The sequence below is a fragment of the Cygnus olor genome, chromosome Z, assembly GCF_009769625.2.
Source record: "Cygnus olor isolate bCygOlo1 chromosome Z, bCygOlo1.pri.v2, whole genome shotgun sequence".
In the NCBI taxonomy this organism is placed as follows: Eukaryota; Metazoa; Chordata; class Aves; order Anseriformes; family Anatidae; genus Cygnus; species Cygnus olor.
In genome coordinates this window covers 2,071,160-2,090,858 of record NC_049198.1, presented here as the reverse complement: position 1 = coordinate 2,090,858, position 19,699 = coordinate 2,071,160, and the positions used below count along the sequence as shown (strand labels likewise).

Sequence of the window (19,699 nt, the reverse complement as noted above, 5' to 3'; positions counted from 1 at the left end):
GGGCGGGCCGGGGCGGGGGGGCGGCTGAGGAGGAGGAGGAGGAGGAAGGAGGAGGAGGAGGAGGAGGAGGAGGAAGGAAGACGAGGCCCGGCCCTGCTCTCCGCGCCGCTCCGCCGCACCGGGGCCGGCCCCGTCAGCGCGGCCGCGCCCGGAGAGCGGCCCCAGGTAACATCCGCGCCCGGCAGCACGCTGAGCCCCGCCGGGACCCCCCCACACACACACACTTCAGGCCCGGGGGGCTGCCCCCACCCCACCGGGCTCCCCTCAGAGGCGCCGCTGTCACCCCCCCGCTGCCCCTTGTGGCGGCCCGGGGCTGTCCCAGGGCCCCTTGAGGGCACCGGGACCTCTCGCCGCTAGGCCTGGTCCCAGCCGTTCACCGAGCTCCTGGCCGTGGTTTCCGTGCCCAGCTCGTCCCGGCCCTCCTCTGACCGCGAAGGAGCTCTTGGGATTTTGCTTCGTTGCATAAGCACGCGCGTTCAATCCGCCGACGGAAAGTTTGCTTTCCCGAGAGCCGGAGCCCGCAGAGAAGCGGTCAACTAACTCTCCTCCAGCTGCTCGGGAGCCTCCTTACGAAGGAGGCTCGGAAGGCTCCTCGCACAATAGGCGGTTGAGTTGGGAGCGAGGAGAACAAAGGTTCGCCGGGCAGCCCCTTAGGGTCCGCCAGGAACGTCAGGACGCCGTTTTCCCCACGTCGGTAACCTCGCAAAAAAAAAAAAAACAACCCGCTACTTTGGCTCAGGGCTGGGATCCGCCACGCTTGCTTTACCCAGAGTTGTTTCTTGATTTTTATTTTATTTTTTATTTTTTTCCTGAAGCTCGAACGCGGAGAACGTTATCCCCGCGCCGATTACAACGAGGAGCAGATGTTATCTCGCGCACCTAGTGCCAGGGTATCGAAACGTTGGCTGCGAGTGAGGAATCGGTGCTTCTGCCTGAGCGAGGCTCCACTCTTGTTGCTGGCTTCAGCCGCAATTGTTTCCTCTGTTTGTGAGGTTCGGACAAATTGCTGTTTGCCCTCGCCGAGGGAAGCCTCCTGTGGGAAGATGGGGCTTGTAGGATGCTCCGAGGAAGAGCCCAGCCCAGGTTCTGTGGCAAGGGGCCCTGCCACCTGCAGCTTGCTGCACGTGGGCTCTTTCCCTTTTCCCCTTCACCCCTTCCTCGCCCGCCGGTGCTGGGATAGGCAGGGGGACAGGCACGGAGTCCCGCTGGGTGGCTCAGACAGAGCAGCTGAAAAGGGATTTGCTGCCCTTCCTCGTCTCGTGCTGTAACGTTCAGTGGTCTTCCTTCTCTGACCGTACAGAAGCCTGTATTGAAAAGAGGAGTTTTTTGAGCTGGGTGCTTTCTCAAAAAACAAAAACAACAACAACAACAACAACAAAAAACCAAACCCCAACAAACAAAGGGAGGGAAGGGGAAGCCAAGATGCGAAGTGCACCTTCGTAGGATTTAAAATCTGTGCACGCGCAGCCGTACCGGCAGAGTGGTGCCGCCTTCTTCATCCTGTCCTGCCCCCCCCCCCCCGCCCCGCGCGCTCAGATCGAAAGGCGAGATAAGGATTTTGTTTTTCCTAACCGTGCGCTCGCTTTAAGTTGCCCCTCGGAGCTGTCTCAAAACTCTTTCTCAGTATTCTGACGAGCGCCGGCCCTCCGTGCAGAGCGGAGTTAGCATAGCACCTTTTTCGTGCTCTTCTCTCGCTCCTCAATGCTAATTGTTCTCACGCCTGCAAACATTTTGGTCCTGTTCGCCCCGTGGGCGAGTAGATAACAGTCTGCTGGAAAGTCTCCGCAGTCGAATCGCTGCTTCGTATCTTCATTTAAACGCGAGCTGCCTTTTGTTTCATCAGTTTATGGATTTTTTTTTTTTTCTTTCTTTATCGTCTTAATCACCGCTGCGTTATTGAAGAGCGAAACTCCGGAGCCGTGTTTTGGTGGTTCAGAGCCCTCCGCTGCACGCGCTGCTTTTCCGCCGCCTTTGTGTCAGGCTAATTTTGGAGGCAACGAGCTTATGCAAGAGCCTCGCTGGGCTTTTATTCGCGTGAAACGTTCTAGCAAGATGGCAATTCGGGTGCTATTCTACTGAGCCCGTTGGTTCGCGTTGTGTTAACGCTGCCTGGGATCAAAATGCTCCAAATCTGTGACGGGGATGGCTGAGAGCGGGCCTCGTGCTCCCGCAAGCAGCTTCAAGCGAACCAACGCTTTTTTTTTTTTTTTTTTTTTTCCCCCCCCCTTGGGTATCTTCTCCAAAAAAAAAAAAAAATCCTTTAGGTTTGCGACTTGGAAATGAAGTTTGATCGTTAGGATTTTATTTTTTATTTTTTTGGCGTTTATTTCGCACCCCCGCCCCGGCCCCAGAGCGTCCCCTCGCCCTGCTATTTGGGATGCTTGTCGCCCTTCTGCTGAGCATCTCTGGGCTTTCACCGCCGTATCGGGAGCTTCTTGCCTGCGAGGCTGCTTCCCTTCGGCATCAAAAGCTTCCCAAAAGTCCAGCGTTACCCTTCCACCTACACAGAAACGATACTTCCAACTGTGCCGAGGATGCCCCGTGCGTGTATTTACATAAACGTACATAGACACATAAATATAACGCTTTACTTTTTAAAAATGCAGCACTTAACGTTTCCTTTTAAAACCTAAAATGCCGGAAATCGTGATTCGGTCACTCCTAACGACACCGCTCCTCGGCGCGATACGTCCAGCAAACAGCCTTAAGACTCTCCGCTTCTCTCTTGGCTGGAAAAGAAGCGGTTTGCCGTGGGAAAACGAGGGATAAAACATGCTAAGAAAGCGACCTGGAGCCGGGTGGGGGGTGGTTCTTGGCCTTTCGCCCCTACCTTAAAGTTATTATCCGGTGGCATTTGGACCGGCACATTTTTAGACCCGGGTTCCTCGGTGAATTCGAGCCCTGCGCAGCTGCGCTTGGCTCCGACCCTACTGTAAACGAGGCGGGTAGTGTGTCACGGCCCCGGCGGGGTCGGGATTAACCGTCTTGCCCGAGCTCTGTCGGGTTGCAGACCGCTGGATCGTGTTCCTTCGCGCTGCCTTCCCTTCGCATCCCCAGCCGCCGGTCGTCTCCGTAAGCGTGCGGCGTCCCGGGCGTGCTTTGGGTTGGTTTTCTCCCCGGACTGCGAAGTTTGGCTTCTGCTAGAGGTGGGTAACGTGCTGAGAAGCAGACGGGCTCTTCTAAGGACGCAGGCTGGGCAGGAGAGTTCGGGTATTTGCTCAGCTCTGCACCGCTCTCCGAGGGCAGAGCCCGGGTTAATTCTTTCTGAGCAGTCCGCTGAGATAGGAGCGTGTTTGCTGCGGATCATCGAAGGTGTTTTTAGCTACCTGGCGATCCCAGCTGCTTTTTTTTCCGGACTCGCCTCCTCTCCGGATGATCCCATTCGCGTTACGGGACGTAGAGTGCCTTTTAATATTTGTTTTTTGTTTTGTTTTTCCAAGTTAAATGACTTTCCTTAAGGTAGTTTGAAGTACTTGGTGCCTTTTCCTCCTGTGCTCCGCTCGGGTCTCGTTACAGATGCGCGCGGGATCCTTGGAGGCTGCGTGAGGAGGAGCTGAGCTTTGCTCCAGCGCTGTCTCCCGCTGCTTTTTTCTTCGTGGTCCCGTCTCTCCTCGCCGCCCCTTGTCCCAAAAGTGGAATCCCGAGCTGGATGGGAGTAAGGTTCACGGGCACATCCAGCGGGCCCCAAATCACTCAAATATGATGTTCTGCCGAACGCGAGCCTGGTCTGCAAAGGCCGTCGGCTGAAAACATGCAGCAGTGAGATGGCGTCTCGCTTTTCTTTGCGCGCGCGCAAGAGTAACGCGGTCAGAAGGTGTCAAGGCACCTCCCGAAGGCGGGACTCGATCGAAGATAGGCTCCTCGAGCCGTTTTGGTGAGCAGCTCGATTTGCGGAGCGGGGCTTGTCTGCAAAAACGCTCTTAAATGCCGTAGGTGCTTCCCGAGAAATGTCACGGCGTTTATCGATAACGTCGCTAGCCGCTCTCTCACCCGCTTTCCGGGGCTCCAGACCCCGAGATTAAACACGGGGTGGGGAGGGACTCGAAGGGAAGCCTCCCGAATTACCCTGCGGTTGCAGCGTCGCAAATCCCCAACAAGTGGCCCGGCTTTGAAAAACTGCTGAGCGCTCAGAAGCTCCTATTGAGTGCGGTGGCAGCTGGGGGGGGGTGTGTGTGGGGGGGTGTGACTCGACGTTTCTGAAGATCGTTCCGCTTAAACGAGGATTTGTTTGCTGGAGTTTATTCCTCCGAAAGCCGGCGAGCGAAGTTCTCATTCGTAGTTCGAGGGGCTCGGAGCCGCGTGCCCGATGCTAGGCGTTTATTTCAGGCTGTATGCGGTCCCTTCTTTCTGATTATTTACGCGTGTCTATGCGGGATGCCGCCTTACGTTGAAGGGAAACGATGTTCTGGCGAGCTTTTCCAGCTTCGTGCGAGCGCGGGTTGCCATGGGGAATGACTGGCAGGTTCGGCTTGACTTTTAAAAGAGGCTTATTGAGTCGAAGCGCTGAAAAAAAAACCAAAAAAACTAGCACCGAGGGAGAAACTTGAACGGCTAGGTAAGGCAATCCTGCTCAAACTTCTAGGGAATTGTTCTCCCCCGGGAGAAATCAGGCCGCGAAGCGTCTTTGCTTAACTTAGCGAAGGCGGCGGCGTTCGTTTCAGAGAGGTGTGGGTTTTTTTTAAGGGAAGTTTAAATTCAGCGACGTTGATGGTTCGTATTCGCTGCCAGTGTTCTGCAAAGGTCGGAGCACGTAGCTGGTAGGGTTGTGGCGGTGGGGTGAGCGCCTTCAGGCAGACTTGGCTCAAAAGCAGCTTTTGGAAAGCGTTAGGCTCCCTTTTTTTGTTTTCTTGCGAATGCTCAACACCCCGCTGCCCTTGTGTTTCTGGATAAAGCGCGATAAAATGCAATAGCCAGTTCGCTCAGAATCGCCGAAATCAGGCCAGCTCTTCTAAGTTCGTGAAATGACTTCAGAAAGAGGAGGTCTGCTAGCTGCTACGAGAAGAATGACACAGCGACCAGAACCGGCTGCAAATGTTTCTTTCTAAACGAGTTTAGAGGCTGAAGGCGGAAGGGTGAACCTACTCCTTGTTGTACATCTAGTGCAGGCAGCTCTGTTTGACAGAGACCGTTTGGAAATACGTTCTCAGTGACTTCGCTTGATTTATCTTGATCCAGAAGGAGCTGGAAACAACCGAGGGAAGAGATCCTGGAATTCTCGACTAAAAACATACGAGCAGTGTTAATTAAATGGGAGTTGAGCTAATGGCCAGCTTTCGCCTTTCCGATTAACAGAAGTCTGAAGTCGGCTCCTTGCTGACTTGAAGTGACGATGAAATAAGGGTGACAGATGATTCTGGTTTGCATTGGTGCTTCTTGGCTGTCCGAAATTCTGTTGAAATCAGCGCCCCCCCCCCGATTCCCAGGCGATATTTTTTCCTTTGTTGCACCCCGCCAGTGCAAAACGTAGGAGATCGATGCCCCTGTCCTCCTTTTCCTGACGCAGCGACCGTTCATCTAATAACCCCTGCCTTTCTAGATGTACATCCTCCGTGTACATGGATATAAACTTTATTTAACTGCTGTTACTAGGGGAAAAACCAAAAATCTCATTTCTAAACCTGTGCAAGCAGTGTCTTAAGCATGTTTTAGCTATCACGGGACAAGCAATACAGATTTTTTTTTTTTTTTGATGTGCTTTTAATATCCTGCACTTAGCTTGAAAATAAAAGAAGCAAAAAGCCACAGACTTCCTTAGAAACATGATCTGCAATTTGTTAAAGAAACAATTCTAATGTAGATATTTTTTCCTCCTAGGTTTTACCAAGAGACAGTACATCTAACACTTAACTTGGATCATCTCTTGTTCATCAGCTTGAAAATCATAACAGCCCCCAAAACTGACATTTGATCTGAAAGAGAAAGCTGTGACAAATGGACAATATGTCTATTACTAACACGCCAACAAGTAATGATGCTTGTCTGAGCATTGTTCACAGCTTGATGTGCCATCGCCAAGGTGGAGAGAGTGAAACTTTTGCCAAACGCGCAATTGAAAGTTTAGTTAAAAAGCTAAAGGAGAAAAAAGATGAATTGGATTCTTTGATTACAGCTATAACCACAAATGGAGCTCATCCTAGCAAGTGTGTTACAATACAGAGAACGCTGGATGGGAGGCTTCAGGTTAGTACAAGTGAAAAATCAGATGTTTTCCTCCTAGCGAAGCTGGAGCAAAAGTGAGTGACGCAGGATCCTAGCGTGTTGAGGAAGAGTAGCTCTTCTGTCGCATTCCCCCCCCCCCCCTCGCCCCCGTTTGTAGGCGTGTTTTTGTGGCTGGAGCTCTGGACTGCTGCAGTAGTTGATTTTTTTTTTCTTTTCTTTTCTTCCCAAAAGGAGCAGAAGGTGGTGGATCAGCCGTTCTAAACGAGTGTGTGTGTGTGTGTGGCAGTAAAAAAAAAATAAAATAAAAAAAAAAATGAGCAGGGTCACGTAAACAAATTCGGCTGTTTATCCCGGTATTTTCACTACAAGCTTCTGTTCACTCTGTGTTGGTCAGCAGTGGGAAGAAAGACCCGTGATCCCTTGCTAAGGTACTCCGAGGAGTCTGCACTGAGGATGTACGTTAGCCTTATGTCGTCAGTACTCAGTACCTGCATAGCTTGGGTTGCGATTTACTCGTTCCAGGACAGATGTCATGTTTGCTGGCTAGCTTTCTGTCTACCCTCGAAGCATTATTATTATTATTATTATTTTTTTTTTGTCAGTATATAACGGATTGGCATTGTTCTCCTTGGAAATTCCTTCCAGTGGTAGGTTAGCGCCTCGTTCCTCTTCTTCTGGGGCAAAGCTCCTTCATCATCCGTGGTGGGGAAGGTGAACATACACACGACATTAAGCACAAATTCTGCTTCTGCCATTTTGGACGCAGTCTTTTTTTTTTATTATTATTATTTTTCCTTAAGAATCACGGTGTTGACTTAACCGTAGCAAAACCCTACCAGATACGTATTTCTGTTGAGCACAGAACTCGAGTAAACTGTACCACCTTTTTCCCCCCCGCCCCGTATTTTGATAACGGAGACAGGTTGTGTTGTTGGTTGTCCTCTTCCAGCTTTGCTCCTCGCTAAGTAAAGGGCAATGCCGTGCTACTTTCCCAATCAACTTTTGTGTCTAACTTTTTAGGTGGCTGGTCGCAAGGGATTCCCTCATGTGATTTACGCTCGTCTTTGGAGGTGGCCTGATCTTCATAAAAATGAACTCAAGCATGTTAAATATTGTCAGTATGCTTTTGACTTAAAATGTGACAGTGTCTGTGTAAATCCTTACCATTATGAGCGTGTAGTATCGCCTGGCATCGGTGAGTAGACTTTTGACTTCAGAATGGAACAGTGGTGGGAATAAAATGTCAAATGTTTTCCCTTTGAATGTAGAAAATAAAGACCTCGTTAGAAAGTTAACTTTTAATGATCCGATTATGAATTGTTCTTGTATGTTCTTGTACATCTTAATGGAATTATTCTTTTACCTCTCTTTCAAATTTTAAAGAACGGTTTGTGGCTTTTGTTCAAGCCTTTGTTTGCTTCACACACAGTTAATGTGCATTCTAGAAATAATTTAGCACGGGGAGTTGTGTCGTGATGGAGGGGAACAGTATCTAACATAGCGTATAGTCTATAACAGCAATTTGTAAAGGCTTATAAAATTAATGTTCAAACACTGTTAAAGGTTATAATTTTCCACACACACCTCTTTTTTTTTTTTCCTTTCTTTTGTTTTTTTAAAGATCTCTCAGGACTGACACTACAGAGTTCTGGTAAGTAGTTCTGTTTACTGTCGAGTTTCTATGGGGAATAAATTTTTTAAAATACTCTCCTGTATGTACACAATTTATTTCTACGTATAGATGGAGGATAAAGAGCAGACAAATGCCTTTGTCTCTCCAGTTTTGGAAAACAAACTACGTAGTGTATGAGAGGCAAGTGTATCGATAAATTTAACTAGAAGCCTCAGCTCAGTTTGCAGGTATATTCTCTTTCCATTGCCTGCAACTCATAAACCCCAACAAAATGAAAAAAGTGCACCTGCATAATTAACTAATTAGCTGCGTTGGGTATAATAGATGCTTATTTAATACGTAGTTTAACAAGCAAATGGTAAGATTTGCAAATAATACATGTTCTAATGAATATGCGGTGGAATGAAGCAGATGATACTGTTACCTCCCTGAAAATTGAGAGAAATTGGACATTAAATGTCCGGTGGATCTTACTCAGAAGTCAGATTGTGCAGCTGATAACTGCTGTATTTCAAAACAGATTTTTTTTTTTCTTCCAGAAGAAACTCAAATATAAGAAAGTTTGAGTAATCCCGTATTTTTAGCACGTTATTAGAAGTATTTAAGCAAAAATGACTTAAAGCTTTTGAAGTGAAGTTTGATTTATTTAACTTAGTGCTCATCTCTGCTAATTCGTGTTGTTAGCAGTGTCTTCTGGAAAACAATTCTTTTGTACAGTATCAAAGCTTACTGGCCAGCAGTTAAATACATGACCTGTTTCCTTGTCACGCTGCTGTTTTTGGACCAGGAAGCAGAAAAATTACCGTCAGATTTTAATATATGTAAGGTTGCTTTAAAAATGAACGTGGAAATTAATGTAGTGTAAGAGTTTTACTTGGACGTGCTCAAAAGGATATATAGGAATAAGTTCTGGCGGCGATGGTAGTAACTTCCTTACGCTGTGTATTGTTTCTAGTCAATTTTGATGGGAGTTTAAATGAAATAAGTGGTTTGCTTTGCCATCCGGTGCTTATTTGTAATTTAAAAGGTGTTTCTCTTGGTGCTTCAGAATTGTTTACATAGGTTAAATTCTCCCCCCGGTAGTTTCATTAGCATTGTTGCTGCTTGAAAGTAGTAGCGCAATTTACAGCTAAATCTTGAAAATAAGCTTGCTTCGCGTGTTTAAATGTTCTTCGCAGCTCCGTCAAGCATGTTGGTGAAAGACGAATACGTTCACGATTACGAGGCGCAGCCATCGTTGTCTTCTGCTGAAGGACATTCAGTCCAAACCATCCAGCACCCGCCGAGTAACAGGGCATCTACGGAGCCTTACAGCACCCCAGCCATGTTAGCTCCTACCGAGGCTAGCACTACCAGCACCACTAACTTTCCCAACATTCCTGTGGCTTCAACAAGTAAGACCATTGAGCTTATATGCAATACTAAACCGTCAAAACGTGAAAGCTCAGAGATAGCCACTGGTTTTGCCAAAGCAGATCTTGCTTTGGAACTATGCTGCTGCCAAACCGCATCGTTAAAGCGTGTGGCGGTATGATCTGTGCCGTCTTGTAAGCGTTAAAATAAGGTCTTAATTTGCAGAGTAGTTTGAATAAGTTTGCCTGCTAACCCTGTCTTTTTTCAACGGACACTACCTGAATGTTGGGAGACTGTTTTGGATGCTCCAAAGGTTCGGTGATGCCATGTTAAGCTGTTGACCACTGACAAAGTATGGCTGTTAGGGGAATAAATGTTACATGAACGGAAGAACCTTAATGTTTTCTTACAACAGCAAGTGGGACAACAGACTTACTAGTGGGTGGCAGCACAGAGACATTACCAGACAATTCTTTAGTGTTCTGCTAAAACTGTTGCCCAGTTTTAACATGACTTTTTAAAAATGGTCCAACGTACTGCTAGAGTTGCAGCCCTGATTAATACATTTGTGAGTCCAGTGGGGTGCTGCGGTGAAGTTTTTCCTGCTGGTCTATATTTGGTCCAAGTGGAAGAATCTGGTTTACCAACATCCAAGCTCATTCCTCGGTTTAGGAGTCCCTGTTAGATACACAACGTCCTGCGGCCCTAACGTAGGGGAGCCATGAAGTGGGAGGGGGGTTTCACGTGCTCTTCGTCACTCTAATATCGAGACTGCGTGAAAGTAATGGATTTCACGTTATCAAATTTTAGGGTGACACGGTGTTTCAATTCTGTCCTTTAATTTTAGGCCAGGACTTCTTTGTTTAAACCTAAAAATAGTTTGAGGTTTGTCTGTATTTGTCTCCAGTAGGAAAAAAAGAAAAAGGATAGGTGATTTAATTGTATTACACTCAATAACTTTTTCTCATCATTGCTGTGATTGTTGGTACCAAGTGGACAGGAAAAAAAACAAAACATCGTTTTAAGTTTTAGTACAAGTTTTCAATGTGTTCAACTCCGCTAGCCAGACCAGTTGGAGAGTGCAAGTGTACTTGTGAAAGTGCTGATCAGTTTAGTGTTAATGGCTGAGCTGAAGCCTTACTGAATCCTGTTCACCTGTTCTGAAATATCTGTAGTTTTACTTTAAAGATTAGAAAATTCTTGGACTATTTATTTGGGATTAAAAACGAACAAACAACAAAAAAAAAAAAAACAAAATGAAAACCAAACAAGTTTCTGAGGAAGGAGGGAAGGAGTCCAGTGATGTATGCAGCTGTGTTCCAGCACTATTTTTAAAAATACTGTTCGATATGTTTTGGAGGAAGGTAGATTTAAGTGTCCTCCCTTGGGTGTCCCAGAGTCAAAACGAGCTGGTGCAAAGCACCTCGCTTCCAGTTTCCTAAGACACTCTGGTGGGTGGAAAAAAAAAAAATTCTGAAACCGAACTCCTAGGAAGCGTGTATTGCAGTGCCCTTAGTTGGGTGTATTTTCCTACCCAGTAGTGCTGAGCTCTTCTTAATTCAAATTTTGGAACGTTCATGAATAGGTAGTGTGTTCTTTTACCAGGTCAACCTACCAGTATATTGACAGGTAGCCATAGTGATGGACTCTTACAGATTGCTTCAGGGCCTCAGCCAGGAACTCAGCAGAATGGGTTTACAGCTCAGCCAGCTACTTACCATCACAGTGAGTATACACATACGTGCGCTCTTCTTAGCTTTCTAAAACCGGTTTCCAAATGTTCAGGAGAAATAGAGGGTTTAGAAATGAGATGGAGGAAAAACTCCCTTAAAACCCAACCGCTCCTTTTTTTTTTTTTTTTTTTTCTCCTTTTTTCTTTCCTCTAGATAGTACTACAACTTGGACTGGAAGTCGAACGGCAGCCTACACACCTACCATACCTCACCACCAGAATGGCCATCTTCAGCATCACCCACCTATGCATCCTGGACATTACTGTAAGCGTTACGGATTTTCAGATCATGTATTTTGTTTTCAGTTTGGTTTAATGGTGGGAGGGTCACCTGTGATTGGTTTTTACCCCCGTGTCTTTTTTTTTTATACAACTACTGTTACTTTATTTAATATATTCCGACAGTTAAATATAAGAACTCCTTGTACTTTCCTCATTTAAAGCAGCAGAGCTTAAAAATTCACATAGCTCTAGTGCTCCCACCTATACTTTTGATGTCTTCCTATATCTAACAGAAAGCGTTTCCTTTCTAAAACCTCCATTTATAAAGCTTTGCAGTCTTGGAGTAAGACTGTTTTTTGTGGAAAAACAGTTGTCCAGAAGTTGATTCAGAATTTGTTGCTTGGATCTGTTTTTCCTTCAAAATATGGACATTGCTGGCTGGATATATTTTATATATATATATATATATATATATATAAATATATATATAAATATATATAATATATATATATTTCCTAATATAGTGCTTAACCAGTCCATCCGTTTGCAGCAGTGTTGTTAGGAGAGGGGAGAAAATAATCTGAGTTAATGCTGAATTTTCAGCTTGTCTTGATCAGAAGAATTGTTTTAGGTCCAGTTATTAAATTTCATTATTTCGCTCTGCTAGGATCCCACCTCATTTCTCTCCTTACTTGTCAGAAATACCAAGATTTAAAAACTTTACTGGTGCTGTAGAGACTCTATAAATGTTTTTTGTGTGTGAATGTAGCTTTCCATAATTAATGTTTGTAACTGGCTGGTGGTACCACACAGAGCTTTTCTTGGCTGCTGCCTCTTCTCACTTCAGAAAGTCGCATCTTTTGACACCTCCCAACGTTGTGCCTGTTTTTGACATCTTGTTGCAAAAGCTGCCGTTACTTATAATACTATGTTTAAGCCTTTTCTTCTTGTCCTCTGCTGCCTGCGAGGAAGCCAGTTAGTTTATAAAAGTGGGAAGAATTGACTGACCTTTACCGAGACCACATTCACTAGTTATTCTTTAAAAAACAAGTTCTCTGTGACTTTTTTTTTTTCCATCTCCATGGAGGGTTTCTTATAGTTGACGCCATGGCATCCTGGGCAACCTGTTCTGTGAACGGGAAACTAATGAAGTTGGGTTTCTGACAGGTTTATATCACATGCCTGTACGCAGTGATTCTCTCCTTCCTTGATTTGTGGCCACATGTGAAGCCAAAGTCCTACTTGTATTACATCTCCCTAATGACATCTAGCTTCTTTTATCTCCTGGAGCTGGCTTGAGCAGCACAGTGAACTGTTACACTGCAGCCTTCCCTCCTGGGATGCAAATGGAGCTCTCTGCTTCTGAATTTTCAAAAAAAACATCCAAGTGTGTAATTCTGTGGGCATTTTTCTTCTAGATTTGGCCACTTGATTTAGATATCACTGAGATTTAGAATATGTGGCATCCTCGCAAGTCCTTTTTTCAACCAAAACAGGTTAAGAAAGATCTTATTTTTTTTTTCCTCGTGTAAAACTAATTGCATGTTTTCTCTTTAAGGGCCAGTTCACAATGAACTTGCATTCCAGCCTCCTATATCAAATCATCCTGGTAAGTAAAACCTAAAATAGAATGCTAAGTATTGTTGAAGCTAACAATGTTGTTTTGAATGTGTATTTTTTGTGTGTGTGGAATACTCTGAATTAAGTTGGAGGAATTCAAAAGGGGAATAAAGGAGGAGAGGAACCATTTTGTGATGCCTTCTTTTGAATTTGGACCTCCGTGTTTTAGAAATAATGACAGAAGACATTAATAATATAAATTAATAATGACATAATGACATAATACTCAGACACGAGTATTTATTTGAAGACGAAAAAACTTAAAGGAGTTCAGGCACCATGGTTTATTTTTTTCTGATAGAAACAGAACAATTTAAACTTAGGAGAATTTCAGGTTTTAAGGTGTCTGGAGAGAGAAATTCATAGTACTTAATGCACAGACAGCAAACCTTGCAGAAGGTTTGACAAGGCAGTTGCTCCCAGCTAGCACTCGAGCAGCTGATGCACGTAAACAAAATCACTGTGTTCTTTATCAGGCTCCCTTGCTTGAGTGCTTGGGTTTCAGTAGCATCCTCTAAGGGATCAGGGTTTCTCTTCCTCGCGTGGTAGACCTTCTTCGAAGTACCTCCTTTCCTTTGCAGTCAGTTTTTAAAATCGGATGAGGTAAAAGGCACCTTTTTGCTATTAAGACATGCCATTCTGTTTTGCTGCCTTGCTTCACACTTCCTTGTTTTATCCGGTGTCTGACTTTCTTGTCTGCAGACAAGATCAGTCTGTGATCTTTGATGTTTTTGCTGCTCTGCCCAGCATTCCAAATCTGGTTTGCTTTCTGAGGAGGGCAGAGAAAGCTGACTTCACCTGGGATGTAGTTACTTTTATATCTCAAGCCAGATTTAAGAGTTAGCTTTTATCAGCCGTGAATAGGTGTGTGTGCATACTGCTAGCTCATGCTCTAAAGGAGTACGAAATCAAATCATAAGGCCCAGGAATGCAGATGGCTTACAAAACACAACTGGAATTATAAACTGTACAAAGGCTTCTAAGAGCTCAACTACAAAAAAACAAACAACCCTAGCGTTTGTGTGCTCAAATAAAAGCAGCCCGTGTTCACGTAGCATGGGGTATTGTCTGTGCTAGCAAACATTTCTCTGCCTATCCTTGCTTATTTAAATGTGCAGTGTTACTCTGAATGACAAATGTAGCTGCAGAAGGCCTACCTGGCTGTCTGTAACGGGTTTGTAGGTGTTCTGTGCGTTTCACTCAGTTAATTGTCTCTGTTCTTCAGCTCCAGAGTACTGGTGTTCAATTGCGTATTTCGAAATGGACGTGCAAGTCGGGGAAACGTTCAAGGTCCCTTCGAGCTGTCCGATTGTTACCGTCGATGGATACGTGGATCCTTCCGGAGGAGACCGCTTTTGCCTGGGCCAGCTTTCCAACGTGCATAGAACAGAAGCCATTGAGAGAGCAAGGTATTCTGCAGACCCCCAAAGCTCCAGCTGTTGGTGATACTTGATATTTTATTTTGTTTTTTGGTGTGTGGCTCCCTTTCAGTACGATTTTTTGTTTCAAACTGAATCAACCATAGGAGAATATGTCTTTCCAGGCCACTACTGTAATGCATTCAGAATGTGAACTGTGTGACAAAGAACGTCCCTGCTTTGCAGTAGCACATTGCTTTTCGTTGCTTTCAAAGGCTGTGCCTTCAAGGATAAAATTAGCAACTCGTGCCATTATGTATGCGAGCTGAAAATTAGCTCTCCATACCACAGCGATGTGAGAATGACTGCAAAATATAGATTTGTCAAAGGAACAAAGGAAGGTTGATAGAGAGCTAGCTGGAATTTTCATTCATTCTCACCATGCTCGCGCCAGGCTTTGATGTGGAAGCACAGAGAACTGATCTTACGACTTTTTTTCTTCTTCGGAGTGAAAAAGGAATAAAACGAGTCCGTGTCTTCCAAACTGTTGCATTGTGACAATCAAAGCGCTGGATTGCTGCGGCGTGATCCAAATGAACATACAGTTCTGCGTGAAAATGTGGCTTTGTGTATGCGCTCGAGTTACTTTCCGTGCTAGAGTACTTGTGGGATTTTTACACTTCGGAACAGAACCCTGAATGTGTTTGGTATCCCAGCTCCGTATTGTCAGCGAGTGGGTTTCTTGCTACTTGAATACCATCGCTTCTGCATTCTGTGTTTCCCATATGTCTTTACATGGCGTTGCAGATGGTTTTTGACTTCCCAGATTTTGTATAACCGCATACTATGTTATGCTCACGATAATAACTACAGTTTCAAGTCCTCGTACAAGTGGAGTGTGTTTGTTTTTACTTTCGAATGTAAACTAGGGTTTCATAGCCTCCTGGAGAATTGTTTTATGATTTATTTAGTAAGGGGATGATTTATAGCTTATAAACACAGGTGCATTGGAACTGTTTTTTCTTTTCAAGGTTGCACATAGGTAAAGGGGTGCAGTTGGAGTGCAAAGGAGAAGGTGACGTGTGGGTTCGATGCCTCAGTGACCACGCGGTCTTCGTTCAGAGCTACTACCTGGATAGAGAAGCAGGGCGTGCGCCAGGGGATGCTGTTCACAAGATTTACCCAAGTGCATATATAAAGGTTGGTTTGATGTTCCTAGAGGAAAACTGTGGGGGAAGCAGCATACTTTCTGTTCTTGCAGATCGTAGGGAAGCTATAAGGCACTGAAATAAATCAAACTTGGAGTCAGAGACTTCGTTATCATCTTAGAATCGTCAACTTCACTTTTTTTTAAAAAAAAAAAAAAAAAGTAATCTTCAGGGAAAAAAATCCATTTGACAAGTCACTTTAGAGTCATTAAAAAAATCATCTTAACTGAAAGTATCCTCTAGGTACCGTGAAAGTAACTAATTTTGTATTTTGTCAAACAATCTCCATCTTTTAAATTAACTGCTGCCAAAAATTTAGCATGTTCTTAAAAAAGCGCAAAGTCTGACAAAGTTAAGCCGGACTTGCTGGCATCTGTTTTTATTTGTATGCCTGTTTTCTGGAAATCCTAGAATTTAATAAAAATTGGGATTTCACCAGCCTGTGACTGAAGAATTTATTCTGGAGAGCAGAGAGGTCCAGTTTATTGGAGGTGGGAGCTGAGGAATTCTTTCCTTCACTGATTTTGGTAAACCGACGGAGTTCAATATTTATTTTTTTTAAAGGTGTTTGATTTACGCCAATGTCATCGTCAGATGCAACAGCAGGCTGCCACTGCTCAAGCCGCTGCTGCTGCTCAAGCTGCAGCAGTAGCAGGAAACATCCCCGGACCAGGATCAGTAGGTGGAATAGCCCCAGCCATTAGTAAGTAAATTAACTGCTTGGTCTCCTTTTTTATTCTTCCTTGAAAACAACGCAGCTTTCCCTCATAGCAGCACTCCCCGAAAACGGTACAAATGAACTTGGAAGGAGGTAACAGGATCGGGCAAGGTTGGGCTGGGGTGGCATCATGGTAAGTCTGTATTTGTTTACTTTGTACCTGGCCCACACACCAGTTTTCGCTCCGAAGTCTTCAGAGGATATTGGATAAGGAAGCGTCTGCTTGTTGTACTGCAAGAAGCGTTGCCGCTCAACAGAAAGCGTGTTGTATGCAACGTCACGTAGCATAACTGGTTTACTATAAGCAGAGGTACTTTAGGCTGCTTAAACCTAAGCTTGAAAAATGATCTTTGAGCTGTAAGCTCGTAAAAACGTTACTGAAAGTAATGGGGAGTACTGGGCCACAGAGTCTTTCACTACTTTTAGGAAGACTTTAAATTTATAAGGTTCTTAAGAAGAAGAGGAGGTTGTAATGGTGCTTTTTGGTTTTGTTTTTTTTTTAAGTTATATTGGCCTAGAGTTTTCTTAGTTGCTAAATTCTGTGCCCTTGATATTACACTTAAATATTTTTTAAATGGTGAGTACTTAGGTGTGTCAGACTGCTTTATGTGCCATAGTATTTTCTGGGTTCCTTGTGTTGCCAAACGTAGCTTTCCAGCTATGTTACAAAATGCTAAAGGCATTTTTGGGAAAGTGTTTGAATTTTCTTCTAGACGTGGTTGTGATTTGAAGTTTGCCAGCTGTGTTCATTTTTTTTTATTAGACGAAGTAACTACTGTAACTCTTAGATCCAACTTTTTTTTTTGTATTTTAATACCCTTTCAAGATTACAGCACGATGAAAAAGAAAACTTGTTTGGAAGAAATGCAAAATAGTTGCTGACTTGTGGTGATAGAGATCTAGAAATATCGATTGGCCTTGGCTGTGGTGAGAGGGACGTGTACATGGAGAAACGAGCAAGCAAAGAGGAATGGCTAAACAAACAGGTGATAAAAAAAGCGTGTCTGCGAACACTTACTTGAAACCTCTCCTGTCTAGGTTTGTCAGCTGCTGCTGGAATTGGTGTAGATGACCTTCGCCGCTTATGCATACTCAGGATGAGTTTTGTAAAAGGTTGGGGACCTGATTACCCAAGACAGAGCATCAAAGAGACACCGTGCTGGATTGAAATTCACTTGCACCGTGCCCTCCAGCTTCTAGATGAAGTACTTCATACCATGCCTATCGCAGACCCACAACCTTTAGACTGAGATCCCTCTGCTGCACTGCTGTGGGCCATTATATTGTGAGGATGGTGGATTGTAAAATACAATTCTGTTTATAACCTGAAGATATATTTTACTTTTTGTTCTGCTTAATCTTCTAAAACCGGGTTTTAAAAATGTGTTTGCCGCCTTGCTCTTAGCAGAAAGAAACTGAACATGCAGAATTTGGATTTCAGTTATTTTCAGAACTTAATTGTCATAACACATGGCTCAGGGCTTAAAGTGAAAGGTAAACGCCTTATAGAGAGACCTTACAGTATTGGGTTTGTTCCCTTTGAAACTTTCCTTCTCTATTATGGCATCTTGGGTGATGAGCCTCACAGGAGCCTTTTGTATGCAGAATATATATTATATATATATTTATATCTGAAAATTCCTTCTAATAGTTATAAACATTTACGTTATAGCAACTTTAAAATTCCAACTGATTTGTGATGTTCTTTTTAGGGAACAATAGTTAACAGAAGACTTCTTTATTTTGTTGACTATCTTGTTATGATTTTTCCAGATTAAAAGGTAGAAGCTGCCAAAAAAAAAAAAAAGTGAGGGATGAGACATGCATTGTTGGCATTGATTAAAAATAGCAAGGAAAAGAAACGTCGCTTTTCCTTCACTAGTTTTTAAAAAGATATCTTAGATTTTTATTTATATAGACACATGAGTTTTAAAACACTAAAAGAAATGGATACTTTCAGTGCTGGCACTCAATTTAAATATCATGAAATACCCAGTCTGCAAAGTTGCCACTGAAATTGCGTAATGAGTACCTAATGGCAGGAACGTATTTTCATAACTACTACTGACTTCGATGATTTTACTCGAGTAAAACTTGGCAGGTATTTTAAAAAAAAAAAAAAAAAAAAAAAGAAAAGTTGCATGACTCTTTTTACTTGCATATGCCATTAAATCATGTATAATATTACATCGATATTTAGGATCCAGTTTTTGTATCTGTTCACCATTTCCACTCAGGGCAAGATGGCAAACTTGTTTTTATACCTCTTGGTTATTTTAAGCCCTATGCCATCAACGACCGTATCAATTGGCAATGACTTTGTATAGAGAATTTATAGTAGAAAAAATGCAAATGTATTGACTGTATGACAGATACAATATGTATGCTTTCTCTCTAGTTAATAGTATAAATAAAATTATGAAAACCCTGAGTTTTTATAAATTTAGTTTGCTTTTATTATGTAATTCTGCACCTTGAAACCGTTGATCTCGAATGATGGATTACTTTCCTTTGCGAGACCAGCAGCAGCAGCCAATAGCGGTAGGAATTTGTGTTGGTTCACGTTTGCCAGGAAGCAAGTCCAATTTTTCTTCCTTCCCCTGCTTCTCAGTAAATGAAGATATCTCTTTCAGCCCTTTGATGGGGGAAGAGGGAGCAGGAAATCCATTTATTTCAGCATGCGTGCGGGGAGATGGAAATTCAACAGGCTAGGAATACGTGGACTCCAGCTCAAGCGCTGCCTTCAAGCTGTGCCAGTTGGGTCTGCGTGCCATGCCTCGCTGCGCTGACCTGGCAGCGCTGTGGTAGCGGTTAACATAAGTGGAAGTCTTGGAAGAGATTGTTCAGAAGCTTTTTGCCAAGTTTCTTGCATAGTTTCAGGAATCTGTAGAGGGCTATGACACACTGCGTTTAGGTATTGCTTCCCCCATACGCTGAAATTCTTGTGAAAGAAGACAGCAGGCAGTGGTTCTGCTCTACACGTGGAAGCACAGATGACTCCAGAGCGATGGCCAGAAATGGATGAATTTTCTCAGTATTTTCGTTAACAGTGTTGCTTTCTTCACACTGACTCCTAAGGAAATCACATTTTCTTCTCTTCTCGTGTGGCTTCTTCTTGATGTTTGGAAAAATCAGTGTTCGCTTTCCTCGAGGCCTTAAGTTTAAAACCTTTTTTCATTTTCCATTCTCTCCTAATGATCTCGTTTGTCCAAGCAGAAGAGCAAGCCTCAGATTTTCAGGAACGCCTGCAGTGGAGGATTCTGACTGCATCCTTAGAGAAGCCTGTTAACAAGGGAAAATACGTACCTGGGTTATGCTTCGTCCACAACAGAAAACTTGCTTTGGTGGAAGAAATGAACCGTGACTACACCTTCTCATTGACCTCTACGTTGAATTGTCTGCCCTGCTTTTACTGCTGGGTGTGAGGCGCCTCTGATTTTGGGAATTGGTTATAGTGTTCATTTGATCAGGAGTCCACGAGCTTTCTCCCTGTTTAACTTCGCATTTTTGCAAGGTGCTTGTCTTGGTGAATCTTCCGTATGCGGCTGCTCCCCAGAAATCCTCTGTACTTGTTTGCCTTCTGAGCGTGCCAAGTTTTTATAAAACAATGCAAAAATGCTTCTGCCTCTTGGTGTTCTTGCCTCGATTAGTCTAAAAGAATGCAGCTGATAAGACTGTAACAGTCTCTTGCAGACA

The 19,699-nt window shown here is 44.0% G+C and overlaps 1 protein-coding gene across 2 annotated transcripts; it reads left to right on the top strand.

Moving 5' to 3' along the window:
* Positions 1-18,431, top strand: SMAD4 (SMAD family member 4). Of its 2 annotated transcripts, XM_040541559.1 has the most exons (12): positions 1-165; positions 5,815-6,180; positions 7,180-7,354; positions 7,781-7,810; positions 8,971-9,186; positions 10,751-10,870; positions 11,032-11,142; positions 12,658-12,708; positions 13,945-14,128; positions 15,109-15,277; positions 15,850-15,988; positions 17,042-18,431. In XM_040541559.1, exons 2-12 carry the CDS (start codon positions 5,932-5,934, stop codon positions 17,251-17,253), a joined length of 1,656 nt encoding a protein of 551 aa, XP_040397493.1. In that variant the 5' UTR covers positions 1-165; positions 5,815-5,931; the 3' UTR covers positions 17,254-18,431. The 2 variants fall into 2 exon arrangements, with proteins under 2 accessions (XP_040397493.1, XP_040397494.1); XM_040541560.1 differs by lacking the exon at positions 10,751-10,870.
* The last annotated feature ends 1,268 nt before the right edge of the window (positions 18,432-19,699 follow it).

Excerpts from the sequence above, each read along its gene's own strand:
- SMAD4 (XM_040541559.1), top strand. The coding sequence starts at position 5,932 with ATGGACAATATGTCTATTACTAACACGCCAACAAGTAATGATGCTTGT. Across the intron at positions 6,181-7,179 it reads CGCTGGATGGGAGGCTTCAG|GTGGCTGGTCGCAAGGGATT; the intron begins GTTAGTACAAGT and ends CTAACTTTTTAG. Across the intron at positions 9,187-10,750 it reads CATTCCTGTGGCTTCAACAA|GTCAACCTACCAGTATATTG; the intron begins GTAAGACCATTG and ends TTCTTTTACCAG.